Consider the following 26,962-nt stretch of genomic DNA (forward strand, 5'->3'; position numbering starts at 1 on the left):
GGACACTTATTTGTTTCTAAATCATGAAATTTTACTGAGTGTAAACTTCATGATTCTATGTGAATGTCCTCCATTGCACATAGAACATTTTGGCTTGTATGTTGTCATCTGTAACCAATGAACGTAACCTCTGAATTATACCTTCCAATGAAAAAGGACAACTGTGATATGAGGAGCCCCCTTCTCCTAAACTTTCTTATTAAAACATTTCAAGTTGTTGGTCTGGGTGCTGTGGCTCATGCCTGTAATCCCAGCATTTTGGAAGGCTGAGGCCAGCAGATAGCTTGAGATCAGGAGTTCAAGACAAACCTGACCAACATGGTGAAACCCCATTGCTACTAAATACAAAAGTTAGCTGGGCATTAGCCAGGTGTGGTGGTGTACACCTGTAATCCCAGCTATTCAGGAGGCTGAGGCACAAGACTTGCTTGAACCTGGGAGGTTGAGATTGCAGTGAGCCAAGATCACACCACTGTACTCCAGCCTGGGTAACAGAGCAAGACCCTATTTCAAACAGACTTCAGAGTGTGCCTAACTTTTTTGGTGTGTCTTCCTGGGTTGATCTTCACATTTGACTTTCCAATAAACCTTAACCAAGTTATTTCTGCCCTAATAGCCTTAATTTTGATCAACAAAATGGTATCATGGGAAGGATTTTGGAATGACCTCCCTGGACCACCCAGCCAATTTCCAATCTTTGTGCAGGTCACAGAAATGAACTCATTGCATTTCCAAACTTGGATTCCCTTGCTGGATGCTACAGATGAGTTCTTCCCAAAATTAATGAACGTCCTGTCTTAGCCAAAGCTCTGGTTTATTGAAGCTAGTTTCCTGTTTGGCTAGGAAGTACAATGACTCTCCCGGAATGAGAGTTACTGCTGCAAATTCAACCTAAGGGTTTTTGTTGAATTCTAAGACAGGCTAAAATAGTCTGTAAATTGTTTTCCAAGAGGCTTGGGGCAAGATACCTTTTCCTTAATGGTCACATGAGGACACTTTTGCTCCACTACATAGCTCGTCTCACTCAAAACAACCAAAATGGAAAATGGGTCATAAGAATGAGGATGCACCAGCTGGGTTTACATAAAATATATACAGTCCTTCTACTTAAATAAGTGGATTAACCTAACCCGGGATGTTTATAAGCAATAATAGCCAGAGTAGGGATCTTTTAGATATGCCTAAAACAACTTCTTTACATACAAAATTAAAAAGAAAAAACGTGGTTTTAGAACAACACAAATTATATGTGAGACTTATTTCCAATAGCACCTAAAAGCCTCTAAACTTCCAACTGTTCCCCCTCCTTCTATGTATTATCTAAACTCATTCCTTTCAGTTTATTCCCTTGGCTACTATACATCTCTTAGGCAGAAACTTTGAAATTTCACAATGCACACATTTTCTTCTCTGAAAATCGCAAAGCACATTTAAATTTAAAACAAAATGAACAAAGAGAACAAAAATCTCTTGTTAAATTGTAACTGCCAGTGTTGGAAAAATGGTCTGGTGGGAGATGATTGGATCGTGGGCGTGGACTTTCTCCTTGCTGTTGTCATGATAGTGAGAGAGTTCTCACAATATCTGGTTGTTTAAAAGTGTGTAGTACCTCTTCCTTCTTTTTCTTCCTCTTGCTCCAGCTGTGTAAGACGTGCCTCCTTCCTTTTCCCTGTTTGCCATGATTGTAAGTTTCCTGAGACCTTCCCAGCCAATCTTTCTGTAAAGCTTGTGAAACTATGAGTCAATTACACCTCTTTTCTTTATAAATTACCCAATCTCAAGCAGTTCTTTATAGCAATGCAAGAATGGACTAATACAACATGCATTATTTTATATGTCATGTCTATATGGTGCCAAGTTGACTAGGTTCATGCTATAATCCCAGCACTTTGGGAGGCCAAGATGAGAGAATCACTGGAGCCCAAGAGTTTGACCCTAGCCTAGGCAAGATGGTGAGACCCTGTCTCTACAAAATATTTAAAAATTAGCTGGGGGGGTAGTGTGCAACTGTAGTCCCAGCTACTTAGGAGGCTAAGGTAGGTAGATCTCTTGAACCCAGGAGTTCAAGGCTGCATTGAGCTATGATCACACCATTACATTCCAGCCTGGGTGACCCTGCCTCTAAAAACAATAATACTAATTAAATGAATGAATAAATAAATAAATAAATGCTCACAAACTAGTAAGCCCAAATATTTTCCAGGTTCACATGACTTAAACCTTTACTAAACTAATTCTAAAACTTTTGGTAAAATAAAAACGTCTTTAAAATTGTTAACCTATATTTTTGCCTGGATTTATTAGTCAGATAGTTTTATATTTGTCTCTACTAGATATTTTAAGGTATCAGGGTTTGACATAAAAGTTACAAAACCTTAAGCCCAGAAAAAAAAAACCAAAATAATCTTTGTGTAATTTTTTGGTAGGTAAGACTTATTTAGAATTGTTGGTTTAATAAAAACAGCTGTATTTTCTAAGTCATTGACAACATGCCTGCATATTTCAAGTTCTTACTTAAGTAAACACCTGATATTTACAGGCTATAAAACTGGCTAACAGAAAAATAAAATAATGACTAGCTTTGTCTAATATCTCAGTTCTTATAAGTAACCTAGTTAAACTATTAAATTAGGTAAATATAAATGGAGTAAATGTTTGTAAACTTTTAATGTAATTTTAAATCTTTGAGTTATGTTAAATTAAATAAGATACCCATTAAATGTCTGGGTCATTTCCAGTTAAAAATTATGTTATAAGGAAATATGTTTCTAAAAATTATAAAATGGTTCTCATCTATAAATACCAACATGTGATGATAGACAAGTCAAGATTTCTTGCTTTCCTTTCTAGGAGTTGAGGTTTCCTTCAGAAGAAGAAAGTCTTTGTTTTGAGACAAAGTAATGGAGTTTATCAGATAGACAAGTGGAAGGAAATGCATTCCAGGCTGGGGGATCTTCAACCCCCATGTTGAAAAGCTCCTAAGCCCCACTGTACATGGTGGATTTGGAAACATACAAAGAGCACTTCGTGGTGGAGGATAAAGTTGAAGAGGTGTGAGGCTGGTTAGGTCCTCAGGGGCTGGATTAGGAAGGGTCATTTATGGCACAAAGAAGGCTGCAGGAGGTGGATCATCAAAAGATTTGTGTAAGAGAAAGATTACTCAGGAGCAGCATGGAGCCATGATGGAGGGGACTGGAGGTGCCATGAGACCAGTGAAGACATGGGGGCCATCTCCACACATGAGATAATGGCTGTCTTGATCAGCAGCTGTTGCAGTGAAGAGAAATGGAGCCAGAGCTGTCAAAGGAGCTAGCAATGATGAATGTGGCAGAAATTAAGGGGAGGGCATGTAAGAGGAAGCCAGGTTTCCAGCCTAGGCTCCTGGTGGTGGTACCCATTACTAAGATGGACACAGGAGGAGCAGGTTTGGGAACTGAGATACTAATTTAGGTAACATGAACCCCAATGTCACTCTTTGATAACCCCAGTGCTAGTGTTACTTATGCCAGTCTTTGGTGGTGGAACAACTCAAGTCAGACCAATCCTTGATGCAATATGAAGGAGTCACATCTCAAGGCCCCACTTTCCAATTTTTTCTAACAAGTAAAAATGGTGCCCATTCACTTTTTTCTTTTTTAATTACACAACTTATACATGACTATATGCTTGTTGGAAAAATTCAAGTAAAATAATTTACCCTTGCTTGGTTTATTAAATTAGTAATTCTCAAACTTTTGAACTCAGGACCTCCTTATACTCTTAAAAATTACTGGAGACCCCAAATAACTTCAGTTTATATACAGCTTTTGATATTTATCACTTTAGAAGTTAAAATTGAGAAGTTTAAAAAATACTTATTAATTCATTTTAAAAGAAGAATAATGTTAACATAAAACCCATTAAATGTTAGCATAACATTTTTATTTTATTTTTATTTTTTCCTTTCTTTTTTTTTTTTAATTATACTTTAAGTTCTGGGGTACATGTGCAGAATGTGCAGTTGTGTTACGTAAGTATACATTTGCCATGGTGGTTTGCTGCACCCATCAACCGATCACCTACATTAGGTATTTCTCCTAATGTTATCCCTCCCCTAGCCCCCCACCTCCTGACAGGCCCCAGAGTGTGATGTTTCCCTCCCTATGTCCATGTGTTCTCATTGTTCAGCTCTCACTTGTGAGTGAGAACATACGGTGTTGGGTTTTCTGTTCCTGTGATAGTTTGCTAAGAATGATGGTTTCCAACTTCATCCATGTTCCTGCAAAGGACATGAACTCATCCTTTTTTTTGGCTGCATAGTATTCCATGGTGTATATGTGCCACATTTTCTTTATCCAGTCCGTCATTGATGGGCATTTGGGTTGGTTCCAAGTATTTGCTATTCTGAACAGTGCTGCAATAAACATACGTGTGCATGTGTCTTTACAGTAGAATGACTTATAATCCTTTGGGTATATACCCAGTAATGAGATTGCTGGATCAAATGGTATTTCTGGTTCTAGATCCTTGAGAAATCACCACACTATATTCCACAATGGTTGAACGAATTTACACTCCCACCAACAGTGTAAAAGCATTCCTATTTCTCCACATCCTCTCCAGCATCTCTTTCCTGAGTTTTTAATGATCGCCATTCTAACTGGTGTGAGATGGTATCTCATTGTAGTTTTGATTTGAATTTCTCTAATGACCAGGGATGATGAGCTTTTCCCATGTGTTTGTTGGCCACATAAATATCTTCTTTTGCGAAGTGTCAGTTCATATCCTTGTACATTTGTTTAAGTTCTTTGTAGATTCTAGATATTAGCCCTTTGTCAGATGGATAGATTGCAAAAATTTTCCCCCATTCTGTAGGTTGCCTGTTCACTCTGATGGTAGTTTCTTTTGTTGTCCAGAAGCTCTTTAGTTTAATTAGATCCCATTTGTCAATTTTGGCTTTTGTTGTCATTGCTTTTGGTGTTTTAGACATGAAGTCTTTGCCCATGCCTGTGTCCTGAATGGTATTGCCCAGGTTTTCTTCTAGGATTTTATGGTCCTAGGTCTTAGGTTTAAGTCTTTGATCCATCTTGAGTTAATTTTGTATAAGGTGTTAGGAAGGAGTCCAGTTTCAGTTTTCTGCATATGGCTAGCCAGTTTTCCCAACACCATTTTTTAAATAGGGAATCATTTCCCCATTGCTTGTTTTTGTCAGGTCTGTCAAAGATCAGATGGTTGTAGATGTGTGGTGTTATTTCTGAGGCCTCTGTTCTGTTCCATCGGTCTATATCTCTGTTTTGGTACCAGTACCATACTGGTTTCGTTACTGTAGCCTTGTAGTATAGATTGAAGTCAGGTAGCATGATGCCTTCAGCTTTGTTCTTCTTGCCTAGGATTGTCTTGGATATGCGGGCTCTTTTTTGGTTCCACATGAAGTTTAAAGTAGTTTTTCCCAATTCTGTGAAGAAAGTCAGTGGTAGCTTGATGGGGATAACATTGAATCTATAAATTACTTTGGGCAGTATGGCCATTTTCACGATATTGATTCTTCCTATCCATGAGCATGGAATGTTCTTCCATTTGTTTGTGTCCTTTCTTATTTCCTTGAGCAGTGGTTTGTAGTTCTCCTTGAAGAGGTCCTTCACATCCCTTGTAAGCTGTATTCCTAGGTATTTTATTCTCTTAGTAGCAATTGTGAATGGGAGTTCACTCATGATTTGACTCTCTGTTTGTCTGTTACTGGTATATAGGTATGCTTGTGATTTTTGCACGTTGATTTTGTATTCTGAGATTTTGCTGGAGTTGCTTATCAGCTTAAGGAGATTTTGGCTGAGATGATTGCGATTTTCTGAATATAAAATCATGTCTTCTTCAAACAGAGACAATTTGACTTCCTCTCTTCCTATTTGAATACTCTTTATTTCTTTCTCTTGCTTGATTGCCCTGGCCAGAACTTCCAATACTGTGTTGAATAGGAGTGGTGAGAGAGGTCATCCTTGTCTTGTGGTGGTTTTCAAAGGGAATGCTTCCAGCTTTTGCCCATTCAGTATGATATTGGCTATGGGTTTGTCATAAGTAGCTCTTATTATTTTGAGATACATTCCATCGATACCTAGTTTATTGAGAGTTTTTGGCATGAAGGGGTGTTGAATTTTGTCAAAGGCCTTTTCTGCATCTGTTGAGATAATCATGTGGTTTTTGTTGGTTCTGTTTATGTGATGGATTATGTTTATTGATTTGCATATGTTGAACCAGCCTTGCATCCCAGGTATAAAGCTGACTTGATCATGGTGGATAAGCTTTTTGATGTGCTGCTGGATTTGGTTTGCCAATATTTTATTGAGGATTTTCACATCAATGTTCATCAGGGATATTGGTCTGAAATTTTCTTTTTTTGTTGTGTCTCTGACAGGCTTTGGTATCAGGATGATGCTGGCCTCATAAATGAGTTAGGGAGGAGTCCCTCTTTTTCTATTGTTTGAAATAGTTTCAGAAGGAATGGTACCAGCTCCACTTTGGGCCTCTAGTAGAATTTGGCTGTGAATCCGTCTGGTCCTGGACTTTTTTGGTTGGTAGGCTATTAATTACTGCCTCAATATCAGAACTTTTTATTTGTTTATTCAGGGATTCAACTCCTTCCTGATTTAAACTTGGGAGAGTGTATGTGTCCAGGAATTTATCCATTTCTTCCAGATTTTCTAGTTTATTTGTGTAGAGGTGTTTATTGTATTCCCTGATGGTAGTTTGTATTTCTGAGAGATCAGTGGTGATATCCCCTATATGATTTTTTATTGTGTCTATTTGATTCTTCTTTCTTTTCTTCTTTAGTAGTCTGGCTAGCAGTCTATCTATTTTGTTGATCTTTTCAAAAAACCAGCTCCTGGATTCATTTAGTTTTTGAAGGGCTTCTTGTGTCTCTACCTCCTTCCGTTCCTCTCTGATCTTAGTAATTTCTTGTCTTCTACTAGATTTTGAATTTGTTTGCTGTTCCTTCTCTAGTTCTTTTAATGTTAGAGTGCCAATTTTAGATCTTTCCTTCTTGCTCTTGTGGGCATTTAGTGCTATAAATTTCCCTCTACACACTGCTTTAAATGTGTCCCAGAGATTCTAGTATGTTGTGTCTTCCTTCTCATTGGTTTCAAAGAACATCTTTATTTCTGCCTTCATTTTGTTATTTACCCAGTAGTCATTCAGGAGCAGGTTGCTCAGTTTCCATGTAGTTGTGCGGTTTTGAGTGAGTTTCTTAATCCTGAGTTCTAATTTGATTGCACTGTGGTCTGAGAGACTGTTTGTTATGATTTCCGTTCTTTTGCATTTACTGAGGAGTGTTTTACTTCCAATTATGTTGGCAATTTTAGAATAAGTGCAATGAGGTGCTGAGAATAATGTATATTCTGTTGATTTGGAGTGGTGAGTTCTGCAGATGTCTTTTAGGTCAGCTTGGTCCAGAGCTGAATTCAAGTCCTGAATATCCTTGTTAATTTTCTGTCTTGTTGACCTAATATTGACAGTGGGGTGTTAAAGTCTCCCTCTATCATTGTGTGGGAGTCTAAGTCTCTTTGTAGGTCTCTAAGAACTTGCTTTATGAATCTAGGTGCTCTTGTATTGGGTGCATATATTTAGGATAGTTAGCTCTTCCTGCTGCATTGATCCTTTTACCATTATGTAAAGGCCTTCTTTGTCTCTTTTGATCTTTGTTGGTTTAAAGTCTGTTTTATCAGAGATTACAATTGCAACTCCTTTTTTTTTTTGCTTTCCATTTGCTTGGTAGATCTTCCTCCATCCCTTTATTTTGAACCTAGGTGTGTCTTTGCATGTGAGATGGGTCTCCTGAATATAGCACACTGATGGGTCTTGACTTTTTATCCAATTTGTCAGTCTATATCTTTTAATTGGGCATTTAGCCCGTTTGCATTTAAGGTTAATATTATTATGTATGTGTGAATTTGATCCTGTCATTATGATGCTAGTTGGTTGTTTTGCCTGTTAGTTAATGCAGTTTCTTCATAGTGTTGATGTTCTTTACAATTTGATATGTTTTTGCAATGGCTGGTACCAGTTGTTCCTTTCCATGTTTAGTGCTTCCTCCAGGAGCTCTTGTAAGGCAGGCCTGGTGGTGACAAAATCTCTCAGCATTTGCTTGTCTGTAAAGGATTTTATTTCTCCTTTGTTTATGAAGCTTAGTTGGCTGGATATGAAATTCTGGATTGAAAATTCTTTTCTTTAAGAATGTTGGATATTGGCCCCCACTCTCTTCTGGCCTGTAGGGTTTCTGCAGAGAGATCTGCTGTTAGTCTGATGGGCTTCCTTTTGTGGGTAACACGACCTTTCTCTCTGGCTGCCCTTAACAATTTTCCTTCATTTCAACCTTGGTGAATCTGACGATTATGTGTCTTGGGATTGCTCTTCTCGAGGAGTATCTTTGTGGTGTTCTGTGTTTCCTGAATTAGAATGTTGACTTGTCTTGCTAGGTTGGGGAAATTCTCCTGAATAATATCCTGAATAGTGTTTCCAACTTGGTTCCATTCTCCTCATCACTTTCAGGTACACCAATCAAATGTAGGTTTGGTGTTTTCACATAGTCCCATCTTTCTTGGAGGCTTTGTTTGTTCCTTTTTATTCTTTTTTCTCTAATATTGTCTTCTCGCTTTATTTCATTAAGTTGATCTTCAATCACTGATATCCTTCTTCTGCTTGATCAATTTGGCTATTGATACTTGTGTATGCTTCATGAAGTTCTCATGCTGTGTTTTTCAGCTCCATCAAGTCATTTATGTTCTTCTCTATACCGCTTATTCTAGTTAGCAATTCATCTAACCTTTTTTCAAGGTTCTTAGCCTCCTTGCATTGGGTTAGAACATGCTCCTTTAGCTTGGAGGAGTTTGTTATTACCCACCTGTTGAAGCCTACTTCTGTCAATTCATCAAACTCATTCTCCACCCAGTTTTGTTCCCTTGATGGTGAGGAATTGTGATCCTTTGGAAGAGAAGAGGTGTTCTGGTATTTGGAATTTTCAGCTTTTTTTTGTGCTGGTTTCTCCCCAACTTTGTGGATTTATCTACCTTTGGTCTTTGATGTTGGTGACCTTTGGATGGGGTCTTTGAGTGGACATGCTATTCCTTTCTGTTTGTTAGTTTTCCTTCTGAAAGTCAGGCCCCTCTGCTGCTGGTCTGCTGGAGTTTGTTGGAGGTCCACTCCTGACCCCGTTTGCCTGGGCTGCAGAACAGCAAAGATTACTGCCTGTTCCTTCTTCTGGAAGCTTCGTCCCAGAGAGGCACCTGTCAGACGCCAGCCAAAGCTCTTCTGTATGAGGTGTCTGTCTGCCCCTACTGGGAGGTGTCTCCCAGTCAGGATACACGGGGTTCAGGGTCCCACTTGAGGAGGCAGTCTGACCCTTAACAGAGTTCAAACGCTGTGCTGGGAGGTCTGCTGTTTTCTTCAGAGCCGTCAGGCAAGGACGTTTCATTCTGCTGAAGCTGCATAGCCACAGCCACCCCTTTTACCAGGTGCTCTGTCCCAGGGAGATGGGGGTTTTATTTATAAGTCCCTGACAGGGCTGCCACCTTTTTTTCAGAGATGCCCTGCCAAGAGAAGAGAAATCTGGCAGTCTGGCCACAGGAGCCTTGCTGAGCTGCAGTGGCCTCCACCCAGGTCAAACTTGCCAGTGACTTTGTTTACACTGCAAGGGTAAAACCTTCTACTCAAGCCTCAGCAATGGCGGACACCCCTCCCCTCAATAAGCTCAAGTGTCCCTGGTCAATCTCAGACTGCTACTGTGCTGGCAGTGAGAATTTCAAGCTAGTGGATCTTAGTTTGCTGGCCTCTGTGGGGGTGGGACCCACCAAGCCAGACCACTTGGCTCCTTGGCTTCAGCACCCCTTTCCAGGGCAGTGAACGGTTCTCTCTCTGGCGTTCCAGGCACCACTGGGGTATGGAAAAAAAGAACTCCTACAGCTAGCTCAGTGTCTGCCTAAATGGCTGCCCGGTTTTGTGCTTGAAACCCAGGGCCCTGGTGGAGCAGGCACCATAGGGAATCTCCTGGTTTGTGGGTTGCAAAGACCGTGGGACAAGTGCAGTATTTGTGCGGGAGTTCCTCAGGCTCAGTCCCTCATGGATTCCCTTGGGTAGGGGAGAAAATTCCCCAACCCCCTGTGCTTCCCAGGTGAGGTGACATCCCACCCTGCTTAGGCTCGCCCTCCATGGGCTGCACCCACTGTCCAACCAGTCCCAGTGAGATGAACCAGGTACGTAAGTTGGAAATGCAGAAATCACCTGCCTTCTGCATCGATCTTTCTGGGAGCTGCAGACTGGAGCTATTCCTATTCGGCCATCTTGCCAGCAATCTCCAACTAACATTTTTTAAATTAAAATTTTCCAAAAAACATTTAGTGAGAAGAGTGGCACAGTTAAACAATGGTGCAAACCTGTCCAAAGGTTTACCTCTGTCTTCAGCTTCTTGTGATGTCACGTGTCATATGCCTCTGGAAAACTTCAATGTACATTTGTGAGAGAATGAGAGTAACAAAAGAAGCAAATCATAGCTTTGTATCATTATGAAACTTTTTCTATGGGGGACAGGGTCTTGCTTTTTTGGCCAGGCTGGAATGTAGTGTGACTTCGACTCACTGCAGCCTCAACCTCCTGGGCTGAAGCAATCCTCCCATCTCAGCCTACAGAGTCGCTGGGACTACAGGCCACCGTGCTCGGCTAGTGTTTTGTGTGTGTGTGTGTGTGTGTGTGTGTGTGTGTGCGTGCGTATTTTTTGTAGAGATGGTGTCTCGCTATGTTTCCCAGGCTGGTCTTGAGCTCCTGAGCTCAAGAGATCCTCCTGTCTCAGCCTTGCAAAGTGTTGAGATTATAGGTGTGAGCCTCTGCGTTGGGTCATGAAACAATTCTGACTTTACATGTCCCCTGAAAGGATCTTGGGGACCTCAGGACCCCTGGACTGTACTATGAGAATCATTAAACGGTTTCATTAGGGGAGTGCTGTGGTCAGACTTCAGTAATTGGATTTCCATGGGATGCAGGGTAGCCTCAAGTGAGACAGCCAAGTCTGGCCCCCTGGTTCCTCACGAAATGTAGTTCTGCCTTGGAGCAGCTTTGTGGTGAGCAAGTCAGGCAGCTCTCTGGACCTCAGTGACATCACCTGGGAAATGAAGCGGTCAGACTAGAACATCTCCAAGTTCTCTTCCTGCTCTAAAATTCTATGCATTTATGAGCCTACTTGTGGTACATGCCCAGCACATATTTTTTTAATGAATGTATGAATAAATAAAGAATACATAATATTGTTGAAAGGGCTTTTGCATTTTATGGAAAACTGGACTAGAATGCAGAGGTCAACAACTCACATACCTGCAGGCTGGGTGCCCTGAACAAATGCAGCAGACTGTTGTGAGACTGTGGACTGTGGGGTCTGCGATGAACTGGAGGGATCATAGCCTTATTAAGGAAATGAAATTCAGATTTTTGTTTTTTATTAGATACTGCTTTAGACCAACAAAACAGGCTAGAGTTGGCCTGTGGGCTGTAAATTGGAACTTCTAAACTAGGTGGTTGCTTAGGTTCCCTCTGACTTGTAGCAGAGTCTTACTGGTATCTCTTCCTGAAAGACCAGGTGCCTCATGCTCCCTCTGTTCCTCCTTCCAGTCTTCACCTATTCATGGAAAAGCACCTAATAAACTCATCCATTGAAGGCAGCTGCAACCAATGAGACCAATGCCATGAGATACTTGCATTTTTACAGGGTTAGTCTTAAGCCAAAATTAGGACGCTATGACAGTGGAATTCAGGCATCAGGGATCAGGCCAGAGCAAGGAGCCTTGGCCATGCTCCAAAATCCATACTACATGTGTACATGCCCAAACCTGGGAGCTGAAGCCACCTATAAAGCTCTTCTCTGTAGCATGGCTGTGTACTTTGATCATCAGAAGCACTGCTTCTGGGATTCTATGCCCCAGGGAAGTCTCACCTAAGCAGCTCCCACCTGGAGCCAGAGACCTCATTTCTAACAGGAATTCACCTCCTGCAGCTACCCACACCCAGAAATGTGCTACAGTTAATCAGCATCGTTGATGCCATATAACAAGATTCCCCAAAGAGCTCTGCTCCTCAGGGTGGGATTTTAAAAAAGTGCTGGTGAACAGCCTGGTACCTTCCCAGAAAACAGGTTGGGAGTCTGTAAACTCCTTCCTGGGTGCCCTGTCCAGCTCATCTGTATTCTGCCAGTCTAGGTCACTGAAGTGTACTAAGCACAGCCCTATTGAGCCATTAGTAAAAGAACCACAGAAGGCTGGGAGAAAGAAGAGGGATGCTTTCAACTTCAAAGGGATGATCTAGAGTTTGGATTGATCTTCAACCAACCAGTCCTAGAAAGCGCCCTGATTTGCCAAATGCCTCCACACAGACATCACACTGAAACCTGCAGGTCTCAAAGAGAACTCACTTTGTCTTTAAGACTTTTTCTCTGGTCACTAACAATAAGCAGAAATGGAGATGTCTCCACTAGTACAAATGAATGTGAGTACAATCAAGGTCAATACAAAACAAGCTTCAAGGATCAGGGAGGACCCACCTATTTTAATAGAGTATTGGATACACACACAAAATTCTAGGTTCAACAAAAGAATTCTGAGAGTTCTAATGCAATGGAAATTGACCTGTACTGATCACCCACATATGCCTTCTTTGTTTCTGATAGGAAGTCTCAGGAGCAGTTTTTTGTTTGTTTTGTTTTGTTTTGCTTTGTTTTGTTTTGAAATAGGGGTCTCCAACTCTTGGCCTCAAGTGATCCTCCTGTCTCAGCATCCTATAGTGCTGGGATGGCAGCATGAGCCACCACTCCTGGTCATCTCGAAAACTTTTGGTTACTGGATTTAGGAGAAGTTATGACTATATGTCATGTACCCAAGTAACAGCACAGCTGGTTGTGAGGTTTGAGCATGGAGGGTGGCAGGGCATATTTAGGGTATGAGGGGGATCATGAAGGGGATCCCTGTCCAATGGAGGAGTGAATGAATGCCTGACCCTTTAGTCATAGAAAGAGGTAGTTGTGAGTCTCTGGGATCTTTCCTCCCCTTTGCTCTGGTTTCTCTCTTTGAATGAGAAACACAGAGTGCCACCCTAAAGAGTCCAGAGGTGTCACGCATGAAACACAATGGGAAAACCCTATGTCTCGACCACAGTGGCCAGATTGTGCCCACGTCTCCCGTTTCTCCCCCAACAAAACCCCCAGACTCTGGAGCCAAGATAAGAGCTAGATGCCTGAACCCAGTATTGCCCTGAGACCTGGGCAATAGGGCCCCTGTGCCAAGCCACAGCCCTCAGAGGGTCTTTTGTTTAAAGTGCTGCCCTGAAAGATGGTTTCCTTCTGAGCTCTGGGACTGTCTGGGCTCCTCTGGGCAGATTACCCTGAGACCAGACAGCAACCTTCCTAGGCCTTTGAAGATCTCCAGTAGCATTTTCCCCCTTTGGGGTGCTCTCTAACCCTCTAGCTTGTGCATGGGGAGGTGGTCATCCAGATGCCCTAGGAGCTCTAGGACTTGTGTTATTGGGTTGTTCAAGGGCCCTCTAGGCAGCTCCAGTTCCAGGAGGGTGGCCTTGTTGGCGGACGATTACTACTGGCAGACATGATATTTCTTTTGTAAGATTGGGCTACCAGAACTGTGCTCAGGTTGCTTATATTCACCTCCCACTCCTAGAGGTGGCTCTTCCAAGATCAAGGATCCTATAGTGCTGGGATGACAGGTATGTCATCCCAGAATAAGATCCACAGAACAAAGAGCACTGGGGGCTTGAATCACCTCCTGGGCTGGGAAGGGAGGGGAAGACAGAGGAGCATGAGGAGAGAGTGGAGGGAAGCCAGTTTCCTCTGTTCTTCTTTTCACTGTATCCATGATTGAAGGCTGGCTTTTCTGAGTCTCTGACACCAGAGTTCGCTTCAGGCTTGTGGGAGGTGAGGCATCATCAGGTACTTTCCAAGTGGAGGAAAAAAATGAATGCCTGAGAGTGGATGTTCCCCCTGGGCAGAGGTGTGGCTTCTTAACTTTTCTCAGAGAACTCAACCAAAGTGTCTTTCAGGACCACCCTGAGTTGTCCTGTTTTTTGTTGTTGCTGTTGATGATGACGGGTGAGGTTTCTAGGGATGGGACTTCTATACGCTCTATTTCACCTTGTAAAATATAAGCATGCTTCAGAACAGGCTGCTGGGCCACCTTCCCAGACACCTCCTGGGTGCGGTCTTGAGGTTCTCCCCGCATCATTCACCTTGGGTTTAACTTGAACTTTGCTGCAGTCATCACAATATGTAATTAATCTAGAAAACTTATTTGTGGTTTACAATTTATGTTCTTCACTAGATTATGAACTCTTCAAGGACAGGGACTGTCTGTCTCATTACCAGTTGACTAGAAAGGTGTTTGGCACAAGGCAGATGCTTGGTAAATATTCTCAAACAATTAAATACATTATTTCATCACAGCACTTTTATTTGTTGGGTGTTTGCCCATGTGCAGTCTCTGTGCTGTGCCTTTGCAATTCTTAGGTCCTGGTTATGTTGGAGGAAACCTCTTGTATGATGCTTATGTTTCCTTCCTTGAAAGGGCCTCCTGAGCTGGCACTGGCTTTCTGGTTAGCCCAGTTCCACTAATGCCCGCCAAGTGTGGAGCTCTGGTGTGTAGGCTTTGGAGTCAGAAAGACCTGGGTTTGAATCCTGGCCAACCATTTTCTAGCTGTGTGACTTCAGGCAAGTTATTAACCTTCCCAAACCTTAGTTTCCTCTTCTGTAAAACAAGGACAATAACATCTACCTCATAGGGTATTCTGGTTACAGAATAAAAGTGATACTATATGTAAAACAGCATGCCTGCTGACATACTGTAAATGCTACAGTTGTTAATATTATTTCCTCAGGGCCTGCTGAGCACCTGGTTCTATAATAACCACTACACAAAGAAGAACAAGATAATCCCCTGATCCAGATAAGAAATGGCTTAAGCTCCAGACCTGGGTGTGATGGTGAGGCAGCCTGGCCCTCAGACCTCAAATCTTGGAGCAGAGGCTCTTGGTAAGAGCAAGAGTTTAAAAACTGGGGATCCAGGGTACAGGCAACAGAGGCTGGAGCAGCCCCTGAGCTGCAGATTCTTTTAATAAATTCTTGAGACAGATGTAGTGGGAGGGTGGTGTGAAGACCTGGTCAGATGCTATTCTCAAGGAGTTTAGGATCTTTTAAAGGAGACTAACAGGTAAGCAAACAATAACATAAACAGGGATAGGCGTGTGGGCAGAGTACAGAGGAAGCACAGAGAAGGGAGTGATTAATTGCCAGGGGCTGGGCCTCCAGGAGGGTGTGGTGGGTGTGGCAGGAACCAAGGAAGGCTTCAGAGAGGAAAAGCCCAGGATGATTTGGGAGGATGAGAAGGAATTTAGTGGGGGTGGAGACTGGGGAGCACGTGAGGCAGGGGTGGAGGGTCGGGACACAAAATAGAGGAATGAAACAAAATGGTATGTTTGGGTGTTTTAAGGTTCTGTAATTAGTGTTTTATCTGGACTGTCTGGGTGGATGGGCTAAGCTGGAGGGGCATTTTGGAATCCTCCTCCAGTAAACCAGTCCTTCAACATCCCTGGCCCATATTCCTTTGCAGAGCATGGGTCCCACTCTGCAGCATGAAGCAGGTGACCATGGTCTCTAGGCCCCCCACCAATCCCCATTTTCCTCGTCTGGATGGGTTCTGTAGGGATGCTGGTTTTAGAGTCTTACCTCCACTATTTGCCAGTTGTGGGGCATTGAGAAAATAATCCGAATTTTCTAAATCTCAGCTTCCTCATTTGTAAAATAGGGGTAAAACTTGTGCACACCCTGAAAGGGCTGTTGTAATAATAAAATGAAATAAAGATCTAGTGCAGAGACTGCTACATAACATAGAGCCAGTGTACATTTGCAAGCGTCTTATATTCATTTGTTCATTCAGTCATTCATTTGCACTTGCCTTAGTTCGCCATTTCTCCAGTGCCTTTGATGTGTCAGATCTTGGGGACACAGGAGTGAACAAGACCCAGCCCCCGTCCATGAAAAGCCTGTGTTGAGTGTGTAGGGGAGAGCAGATGAAGAGGTGGTCACTGTACTGTGTGATGGGCTATGGCAGAGGCATGCACAGCACTGGTGGGAGCTCAGAGGAAGGGCACAACCATGATGATGACTAAATGTTGAGGAGTGACCCCAGTTCCCAGAAGTCAAATCAGGACCATCTCTAAAAGTTAAGTCAAGACCATTAGTCCTTACCCTAAAGGCCAGAGAAAACCATTGAAAACTCTCAAGCAGTGGAGAGACCTGGTCCTGTCTATAATCGGTAAGGTCACTCTAGCACCAGTCAGAGCAGTAGAGAAGCCACAGGGCTCCAGGTGGGGAATAACAAGGTACCATCAAGGGACTAGGGGCCCCAATGAGGTTTGAGAGCCATGATTTACTGTAGCAGGGCAGGGAGAGTGCTGGGCTGATGGAAGCTTGCAGTCACAGTTTGGGATATCAGAAGTCTTTTAAGGAGAATTGAACATATCTCTCAAAAAAGCAAAAAGTCTGAAGAATAGGAGAATCAATTTTGTCTCTTCCATTTTACTTATTTTAGAAAATGACACTTCAGCTAAGGCTAAGTAGAATATTATTCATTTGAATTGACTTCTCCCAGATCTAGCTAAGATAAATTTTTATTTAAATAGCCTGTATATAAATAAATTGGGAAAATGACACCCTATCCAATAAATGGTGCTGGGAAAACTGGTAAGCCACATGCAGAATAATGAAACTGGATCTTCATCTCTCACCTTATATAAAAATCAACTCAAGATGGATCAAAGACTTAAATCTAAGACCTGAAACCATAAAAATTCTAGAAGATAACATTGGAAAAACTCTTCTAGACATTGGCTTAGATAAGTAATTCATGAATAAGACCCCAAAAGCGACAAAAACAAAAATAAATAAATGGACCTAATGAAACTAAAAAACTTCTGCACACACACAAAAATAATTAGCAGAATAAACAGACAACCCACAGAATGGGAGAAAATATTTTCAATTTATGCATCTGACAAAGGACTAATATCTAGAATCTGTAAGGAATTCAAACAAATCAGCAAGGTAAAACCAAATAATCCTATCAAAAAGTGAGCAAAGGACATGAATAGATAATTCTCAGAAGAAGATATACAGACAGCCAACAAACATATGAAAAAGTGCTCTAGGCCGGGCACGGTGGCTCAAGCCTGTAATCCCAGCACTTTGGGAGGCTGAGATGGTTGGATCACGAGGTCAGGAGATCGAGACCATCCTGGCTAACATGGTGAAACCCCGTCTCTACTAAAAAAAAATACGAAAAACTAGCCGGGCGAGGTGGCGGGCGCCTGTAGTCCCAGCTACTCCAGAGGCTGAGGCAGGAGAATGGCGTAAACCCGGGAGGCGGAGCTTGCAGTGAGCTGAGATCGGGCCACTGCACTCCAGCCTGGGCGACAGAGTGAGACTCCATCTCAAAAAAAAAAAAAAAAAAAAGAAAGAAAAAGTGCTCTACCTCACTAATTACCGAAGAAATGCAAATTAAAAGCACAATGAGATACCACCTTATTCCTGCAAGAATGGCCATAATTAAAAAGTTAAAAAAAAAAAAAAAAAGATGCTGGTGTGAATGTGGTAAAAGAACATTTATACACTGCTGATGGGAATGTAAATTAGTACAGCCTCTATGGAAAACGAAAGGAAATTCCTTAAAGAACTAAAAGTAGAGCTACCATTTGATCCACAATCCCACTACTGGGCATCTACCCAGAGGAAAACAAATCATTACATGAAAAAGACACAGGCATATGCATATTTATAGCAGCACAATTCACAATTGCAAAGATATGGAACCAACCTAAGTGTGCATCAACTGAGTGGATAAAGAAAGTGTGCTGTAGATACACCATGGAATACTACTCAGCCATGTAAAGGAATGAAATAATGTCTTTTGCAGCAACTTGGATGGAGCTGGAGGCCATTATTCTAAGTGAAGTAACTCAGGAATGGAAAACCAAATACAGTGTGTTCTCACTTATAAGTAGGAGCTAGGCTATGAGGATGCAAAAACATAAGAATGATATAATGGACTTAGGGAATTGGAGCCAGAAGCTTGGGAGGGAGGTGAGGAATAAAAGACTACATATTCAGTGCAGTGTGCACTGCTTGGATGACGGGCGCAGTAAAATATCAGAAATCACCACTAAAAACTTACCCATGTAACCAAAAAGCACCTGTATCCCCAAACCTATTGAAATAAAAATAGAAGTTAATTTAAAAACATAGCCTACACAGGCCCACCTTGTCCTATTGCCCTTCGTGTCATTGCACTTCACAGATATTGCGCCTTTTGCAAATTGAAGGTTTGTGGTAACCCTGAGTCGAGTGTGAGCTGACAGAAGTTTGCAGTCAGAGTTTGGGATCTCTCAAAATGTATTTCTCAGTCTATTTGTGCCATATTTCCAACAACATGTGCTTACTTCATATCTCTGTGTCACATTTTGTTGATTCTCATAATATTTTAAACTTTTCATTACCATTATATCTGTTACGTTGATCTGTGATCAGTGATCTTTGATGTTACCATTGTAATTGTTTGGGGGCACCACACGCCATGCTCATATACAACAGCAAACTTAAGTGATAGATGTGTGTGAGATGACTGTGCCACTGTTGGGAACAGGCCCCCAAATTTGGCCATAAACTGGCCCCAAAACTGGCCATAAACAAAATCTCTGCAGCACTGTGACACGTTCATGATGGCCACGACGCCCACGCTGGAAGGTTGTGGGCTTACTGGAATGAGGGCAAGGAACACTTGGCCTACCCAGGGCGGAAAACCGCTTAAAGGCATTCTTAAACCATAAATAATAGTATGAGCGATCTGTGCCTTAAGGACATGTTCCTGCTGCAGATAACTAGCCAGACCCATCCCTTTACTTCAGCCCATTCCTTTATTTCCCATAAGGAATACTTTTAGTTAATCTATAATCTATAGAAACAATGCTTATCACTAGCTTGCTGTCCATAAATATGTGGGTAAATCTCTGTTCAAGGGTCTCAGCTCTGAAGGCGGTGAGACCCCTGATTTCTCACTCCACATTCTATATTTCTGAGAGTGTGTCTTTAATTCCTCTAGCGCTACTGAGTTAGGTTCTCCACAACGGAGCTGGTCTTGGCACTCAATTGACTGCCATTCTCCTGTCACTCTCTCTCCTCGGGCCTCTCTATTCCCTGAGACACAACAATGTCAAAATTAGGCCAATTTAATAACTCTACAAAGGTCTTTATGTGTTCAAGTGAAAGAGTCGCACATCTCTTACTTTAAATCAAAAGCTAGAAATGAGTAAGCATAGTGAGAAAGTCATGGTGAAAGTTGAGACAGGCTGAAAGCTAGGCCTCTTGTGCCCAACAGTTAGCAAAGTTGCAAATGCAAGAAACATTCTTGAAAGAAATTAAAAATGTTACTTCAGTGAACATATGAATGCTAAGAAAGTGAAACAGCCTTATTGATGATATGGAGAAAATTTTAGCCATCTGAGTAGAAGACCAAATCAGTCACGATATTCCTTTAAACCAAAGCCCAATTCAGAGTGAGGTCCTAACTCTTTTCAATTCTTTGAAGGCTGAGAGAGATGAAGATGTAGCAGAAGAAAAGTCTGAAGCTAGCAGAAGTTGATTCATGAGGGCTGAGGAAAGAAGCCATCTCCATAACACAGAAGTGAAGATGAGGCAGCGAGTGCTGATGGAGAATCTGCAGCAAGTTTTCTGGAGGGTCTAGCTAAGATAACTGATGAAGGTGGCTAAAATATACAATACATTTTTTTTTCTTTCTTTTCATTTCTTTTTTTCTTTTGAGACAGGATCTCACTCTGCCTCCCAGGCTGGGTGCAGTGGCAGGATCTTGGCTTACTGCAATCTCAGCCTCTTGGGTTCAAGTGATTCTCCCAGCTCAGCCTCTGGAGTCGCTGAAATTACAGGCGTGTGCCACCACGTTTCGTGAATTTTTGTATTTTTTGGTAGAGATGGGTTTCACCATGTTGGCTAAGCTGGTCTTGAACTCCTGACTTCAAGTGATCTGCCCACCTTGGCTTCCCAGAGTGCTGGGATTACAGGCATGAGCCACCACACTAGGCCAATAAATTTTCAATGTAGACCAAACATCCTTATAGTAGAAGAAGAGGACAAGTCAATGCCTGGTTTTAAAGCTTCAAAGGATAGGCTCACTCGTTTTTGTTTTTACAAGATGGGGTCTCACCATCTTGCCCAGGCTGGTCTCAAACTCCTGCACTCAAGTGATCCTCCCACCTCAGCCTCCCAAGGTGCTGGGATTACAGGCATGAGCCACTGTGCTTGGCCCAAGGATAGGCTAATTCTCCTAGTAGGTGCTAATGCAGCTGGCGACTTTAAGTTGAAGCCAGTGCTCATTTACCATTCCAAATATCCCAGGACTCCTAAGAATTATGCACAATCTACTCTACCTATGCTCCCTAGATGGAATAATAATGCCTGGACAGTGGTACATCTGTTTTGCAGCATGGTTTACTGAATATTTTAAGCCCAGGGCGGAGACTTACTGCTAAGAAAAAAAAAATTCTTTCAAAATATTGCTGCTTATTAACAATGCACCTAGTGACCCAAGAGCTCTGATGGAAATGTATTATGAAATGAATGTTGTTTTCATGTCTGCTAACACAACATCCATTCGGTTTCTCATAGATCAAGGAGTAATTTTGAATTTCAAGTCTCATTATTTAAGAAATACCTTTCTTGGCTGGGCGCGGTGGCTCAAGCCTGTAATCCCAGCACTTTGGGAGGCCGAGATGGGTGGATCACGAGGTCAGGAGATCGAGACCATCCTGGCTAACACGGTGAAACCCCCTCTCTACTAAAAATACAAAAAACTAGCCGGGCGAGGTGGCGGGTGCCTGTAGTCCCAGCTACTCCGGAGGCTGAGGCGGGAGAATGGTGTGAACCCGGGAGGCGGAGCTTGCAGTGAGCTGAGATCCGGCCACTGCACTCCAGCCTGGGCGACAGAGCAAGACTCCATCTCAAAAAAAAAAAAAAAAAAAAGAAATACCTTTCTTAAGGCTATAGGTGCCATAGATAATAATTCCTCTGATGAATCTGGGCAAAGTAAATTGAAAACCTTCCAGAAAGAATTCACCATTCTAAATGCTATTAAAAATATTTGTGATTCATGAGAGAAGGTCAAAATATCAACATTAACAGGAGTTTGGAAGAAGTTGATTCAAACCCTTATGGATGACTTTGAGAGGTTCAAGACTTCAGTGAAGGAAGTACCTGCAGATGTTGTAGAAATAGCAAGTGAACTACAATTAGAAGTGGAGCCTGAATATGTGACTGACTTGCTGCAATCTCACAATAATATTTACATGAATAAGGTGTTGCTTCTTATAGATGAACAAAGCTAGTGGTTTCTTGAAATGGAATCTACTGGTGAAGATGCTGTGAATATTGTAGAAATGACGACAAAGGATTCAGCATATTACATAAACTTAGCTGATAAAGCAGGAGCAGGGCTGGGAAAATTTATTCCGATTTTGAAAGAAGTTCTTTTGTTGGTAAAATACCATTAAACAGCATCGTGGGTTACAGAGTAATCTTTCATGAAAGGAAATCAATTGATGTGTCAAACTTTATTGTTCTTATTTTAAGAAATTGCCACAGCCACCTCAACCTTCAGTGACCACCATCCTGATCAGTCAGCAGCCATCCACATTGAGGCAAGACCCTCCACAGCAAAAAGATTGACTCACTGAAGACTCAGATGATTGTTAGCATTTTTAAAAAATAAGCTGTTTTAAATTAAGGTATGTACATTTTTTAGACATAATGCAATTGCATACACACTTACTAGACTATAATATTGTGTAAACATAACTTTATTTTATTTTTTTTTTTAGATAAGGTCTCACTCTGTCACCCAGGCTGGAGTGCAGTGGTGTGATCTTGGCATACTACAGCCTCGACCTCCTGGGCTCAAATGATCCCCCCTACCTCAGTCCCTTGAGTAGCTGGGACTATAGGTGCACCCCACCATGCTTGGCTAATTTTTTGTATTTTTTATGGTGACAAGGTTTTGCCGTGTTGCCCAGGCTGGTCTCAAACTTCTGACCTCAAGTGATCCTCTCACCTTGGCCTCCCAAAGTGCTGGGATTACACCTGTGAGCCACTGTACGTGGCCTAAGCATAAGTTTTATATGCACTGGAAAACCAAAAAATCCATATGATTCAACTTTATTTTGATATTCGCTTTATCGTGGTGGTCTGGAACCACACTTGCAATATCTTTGAGGTATGTCTGTACCATAATTTCAAATAAATATGATTTAACCCAGGATTATCTTTCTCTGCTATTGATGCATGGCGTCAAATTTACCATATCTGAAAACTGGTGAATGTTTTGAGGAATGGAGTGAATATCTAGAACTGGCCATCTCACGTAATAAATGCTTGATAAATGGGTTTCTCAACTTTAAAAAACATGTCAGAATAGTGTTCAACGGACTTGGAAGTATTTGTTAACATTATTACTTACACAGGTTACTTAATCAAATTTTAGACATTGTCAAACATTTCTTGTATGTAACTGCGCGTTTTCAAAAATGAAGGTTGACATTATAATTCACAGGTTTCCTAATAAAATTTAGACACTATCAAACACATTGGGCACGGAACTGTGGACTTTCCGAAATGAGTATTACAGAACACTGCATTGTCTCATACCAGTTTCTTTTCTTTAGCTCCTATGGCATTCAAATGCTCTTTGAGTAACACCTTTATTGTCCTAGGATAAGGAAGAATTTGAAAGAGCTTTCCAGAACCCTATTTCCTTGTTTTTGATAAACTCTTTCCCCTCCTTTGGCCCTCAGTAAGGAAGTTCTCTGCTACGAACAGAGTAAATGCACTGACTTCATCTGCTACAGTGACTCAGATTTCTTGACCTGATCTATTCTGCAGATCTAGTTTTTGAATCAGAAGTTAGGTAATGCCTTCTTCTGGGTTTTAATTACACGCCTTCAGTATCTTGGGCAGGAAAGTTAACTCTTTTGTCTCTTTGAGCTGTATCACTTATACCTTTTTTTTCTTCTGTGCAAAAAGGGGAGAATATGTCCTAACAATGCTTTTGATAGGCCCCAAACAGCCAGCTTCTCTGGGATATAAGCAACAAGATATTTGATGTGGGACATTTCCAAATTCCCCAAACTTTTTTTTTTTTATGTGAGACAGTCTCGCTCTGTCATCCAGGCTAGAGTGCAGTGGTGTGATCTTGGCTCATTGCAACCTCCACCTCCCAGGTTCAAGCAATTCTTCTGCCTCAGCCTCCCAAGTAACTGGGGTTACAGGTGCCTGCCACCACGCCCGGCTAATTTTTGTATTTTTTAGCACAGACAGGGTTTCACCATGTTGGCCAGGCTGGTCTCGAACTTGTGACCACAGGTGATCCGCCTGCCCTGGCTTCCCAAAGTGCTAGGATTATAGGCCTGAGCCACTGTGCCTGGCCTATTATTAATTAAGATGAATGTTAATGCAAACTGTGCTATGGGACATTTATAGGGTAGCTATAGTTTAAAGAAAAAGAATTCTCTTACTTGAGACAGGTAGAAGGCATGGCAGATAGGACTTTGGCAAAGAATAGTGGCAAGAAAGCCGAAGACTGTGGGGAAATGCAAGTCTGTGGATACACAGGTTGATACAGTCTCTCTTAGAGGGCGTGAATGAGGAAGAAGGACTTTAACACTTATTTAGTACCTACCCTATGCTAGGGACTAGGATAGGCACTTTGCAGACATCATCATTTAAAAAGTTCCTTAAGAATCCCTCAATCCTTCTTCTACAGTCTCTAGCTCAATGATGTTAAGTGATTCCTCCATGCCACTAAATTAGAAAGTGGTAGGAACTCACATTCAAACCCAGGTCTGACCAACTTCAAAGGCCAGGAGGCTGTTTCCTTCATTCCATGGCTGCTCCCTCAAGAGTAACTCTACATGGGGATCAACCTCTCTTCCAAGGTTGATCAAGGTCTCTATCAATACTGAGATTCTGGGACACAGATTAGAAGACACAGAAGAATGGCCCAGCCTTTTTCACCTGTTACTGAATTTTGTCTCCATGTGTCTGAAGGGTACTCCCCCATCATCATTTTCGTTTATCCCAAGAAAGGCAGCTCCCTGTGTGGAGGTGGTGGCCGCTAACATTTTGGCTGAACTGAGCAGTCAACCTTCTCATTTTTGCTGGTAGGATTTGAGAGAATATGGGGGAGATGGCACACGAGCCAATGAAGGATTAGTAGGGTTTTATGTTGTTGTGATGAACTTTGTGATGTTAGTTTGTGGTTTCATGTAGCCTCATAAAACAAGCTGGATGGTGATTATGTCACTTCCTCTACCGTCCCGGCAGAGATGAGGCCTTCTTTACTGCCTGGAGTATTTCCTGATGCTCCACTCAGGCCAGCTCACTTTTCAGATTTTAATGTGCTCCTGTAAGAGATGTGGAAAAGAAAAGAAGAAGAAGGGGTGGGGGAAAGCCATCAGCCCAAGTTGTCATACTGTCATCCTGGCTGACAAATGACTGATGTCAGAGCACGGTACCGAAACTTACAGAAACAGGCCTGTTGGCTTGGGCAGTAAATAAATAAGCCAGTTACACATTTCTTGGATGGCTGGTAAAAGTGTTGTTGTCAAAGCAACACCCCCATTGAGCTTGCTTTGCTTATGCAAGTCCTCAACCTCTGCCTCTGCCCCAACCCCAAGCTACCTGAGGAGGAGGAGCTGAGTGAGGGGGAGGGACCAACAGATTTGTCCCCTGTGCAGGCTGCCTGCCTGCTTGAGTTACATCCACAAATGCCTCCGAAGCAGCCGGCTGGCTGCATCTTTCTCCTCACATTCCTGGGTCTGTCTGGGCTGGTTGGCGCAGTTACCAGAACATACTACATTGGGATTGTGGAAGAATACTGGAACTATGTACCCCAAGGGAAGAATGTTATTACTGGGAAAAGTTTCACGGAAGACAAGTGAGTGAACTTAGGGTCCTCTTTGACTCCCAGGTTTGGCCTCTTTTTGACTCTGCATGGGGAAGGTTGTATTTCTTGGATACTTGTAATTGGGGTGAGTTTATCTAGACCAAGAGAAGATGTTTTGTTTTTTTTGCTTGAAGAGCCCTAGTATGGATGGGTATGAAATTTGGAAGGGATATTCATAGCTCCATATATTTGTTGAGCCACCTATTAACAGCCTTGCCTGCGAAGAGGCATATACACAACCAGGTGTTTGACAATTTTCACCAGGCACTATTAGTAACTTCTGGGGGATTCTGTTTGTTTATTTGTTTTTGTTTTTAAATGACAACACTTGGGATGAAGATTTGAGAAATTTCAAGAATTCCTTACTGTTAAAACACAGTGTTTTCTTAGTTTGTATTTTTGGAATGAAACATCATAATTGAAGATAAGTATGCTAAGCCATGTTTTTCAATATTTAAAAGAGAGGGAAGTCACAGAAGATTTGCCTGCTATTTTCAGAGTTTCCTTGAGTCTACTTAGAGATAGCTCTTTCACTGGTAAAAAGTTTATTCCAGCTCCAAGTCATTCATGCTAAGGGCAATATCTTATCCCAGAACCCATAGCATAGCTAGGTGAGATGGCGCCACGGTATTCTGTGTTCCTGATTTTTAATTTGGGGCAGAAAATAACCCTTGTTCCCTGCCCCCTCCAGGGCCTAATATCTTAACTATCTAGTTTGTTTCATGGATCTCCCTCTGAAGTCACCTCCTGACTCCAGAAGCTGCCATGCTATTTTCAACTTTGTGGTTAGTAGAACATCTTTTGAGATATTTTGGCAACCTCTGTTGGATATTTGAATGCCTGCTTCTTTTCTGATAGGGAGAACCCATTGCATTCAGCATCCATGTTCCATTTCCTAAAGATGAGTTTAGTTGATAAAATTCAGGAACAGCACAGGGCCTACCAATAAGTCTTTAAGAGCCAGGGCCCCTTGTCTTTGAGGAAAGACCAAAGATCCAGTTGGCTTGGAAATACAGCTTCCAAGTTTTCTAACAACACAAAGGTGGTATAGTCATGTTTTGTTTACCAAAGATAAAGCCTATGCCAGACAAGCTGCCAAGGAAGACTTTCCCTCAAGCTTTGTACCAGGAAATATAATGTCTGCAGGGCTATTTCCAAAGGAAACTCTTGTTTGCTTTCAATCCCACATCTGCTGACCATTGGTGGTGGTGTCTTTACTGTGATGAATAGCTATGGGATTGAAAGGGTACCCAAAATGCCAGGAGCCTTCTCTACAAATAGAGCTCTGCTATTCTCAGAGATGGCTCAGTAGGAAACGGTCAATGTGAGCAGCTACTGGGGATAAGAATGTTGAAAATGTATACACTGAGTGTAATGAATATAGTGTTTAAATGTGATACTGGATTGCCTTTCCATAAGATTAACATGCACAGAAATTCTGTCTTCTTCCTAAAATGCCCATGTCACTATAACTGTGTATGGGCATTTGTTTTGACCCAAAAATTCTATGAGGGATTTTTCAGTTCATTACTGCTTGCAGATATTTTTCTCATTTTATGAACCAGGAACCAAGGCTCTGAGGTTAAATACTTGCCAGAGTTTATAGAGTAAATGGTAGCACCAAACTCACATTGCTTTGGTTCCACAGCCTATATTTCTTTTCACCACACAACCTGTTTCTTGGTAAAGGTGATCCTTCCCCAGTAACTTAAAGCAACTTTCAGGGAAGCCAGGGATCACAGTAATAAGAACTTTCCAGAAAGTCCTAATTTTTGCCAAAGGCACATTTAGTCTCTTTTGTCACTCTTCCTAGAAGCATATTGAAAGGGATCACTGGCAGTCAGTGACCAAACAAGTTATCTGGGGTCATTCAAAACACCAAAGAATCATAAATA

At 41.9% G+C, this 26,962-nt stretch overlaps 1 protein-coding gene and 1 long non-coding RNA gene across 3 annotated transcripts in view; both read left to right on the forward strand.

Annotated features, from left to right (window-relative positions):
* Nucleotides 1-13,875: 13,875 nt before the first annotated feature.
* LOC117081180 lies at nt 13,876-21,852 on the forward strand. The gene is made up of 3 exons (XR_004436120.1): nt 13,876-13,930; nt 14,887-15,040; nt 21,701-21,852. It is a non-coding gene; the product is annotated as an uncharacterized LOC117081180 (long non-coding RNA).
* Nucleotides 21,853-24,879: 3,027 nt separating this feature from the next.
* The window catches only part of HEPHL1 (hephaestin like 1), a 79,612-nt gene continuing 77,529 nt past the window's right edge, over nt 24,880-26,962 (forward strand). Inside the window, exon 1 of one of the 2 annotated variants that reach the window (XM_033207843.1) lies at nt 24,880-25,058. In XM_033207843.1, the coding sequence (XP_033063734.1) occupies nt 24,889-25,058 (170 nt within the window). In that variant the 5' untranslated portion in view covers nt 24,880-24,888. The remainder of the gene's footprint in view (nt 25,059-26,962) is intronic. The other variant, XM_033207844.1, reaches the window with a different exon arrangement.

Source organism: Trachypithecus francoisi, unplaced genomic scaffold (genome assembly GCF_009764315.1).
Source record: "Trachypithecus francoisi isolate TF-2019V2 unplaced genomic scaffold, Tfra_2.0 Lachesis_group8, whole genome shotgun sequence".
Lineage (NCBI taxonomy): Eukaryota > Metazoa > Chordata > Mammalia > Primates > Cercopithecidae > Trachypithecus > Trachypithecus francoisi.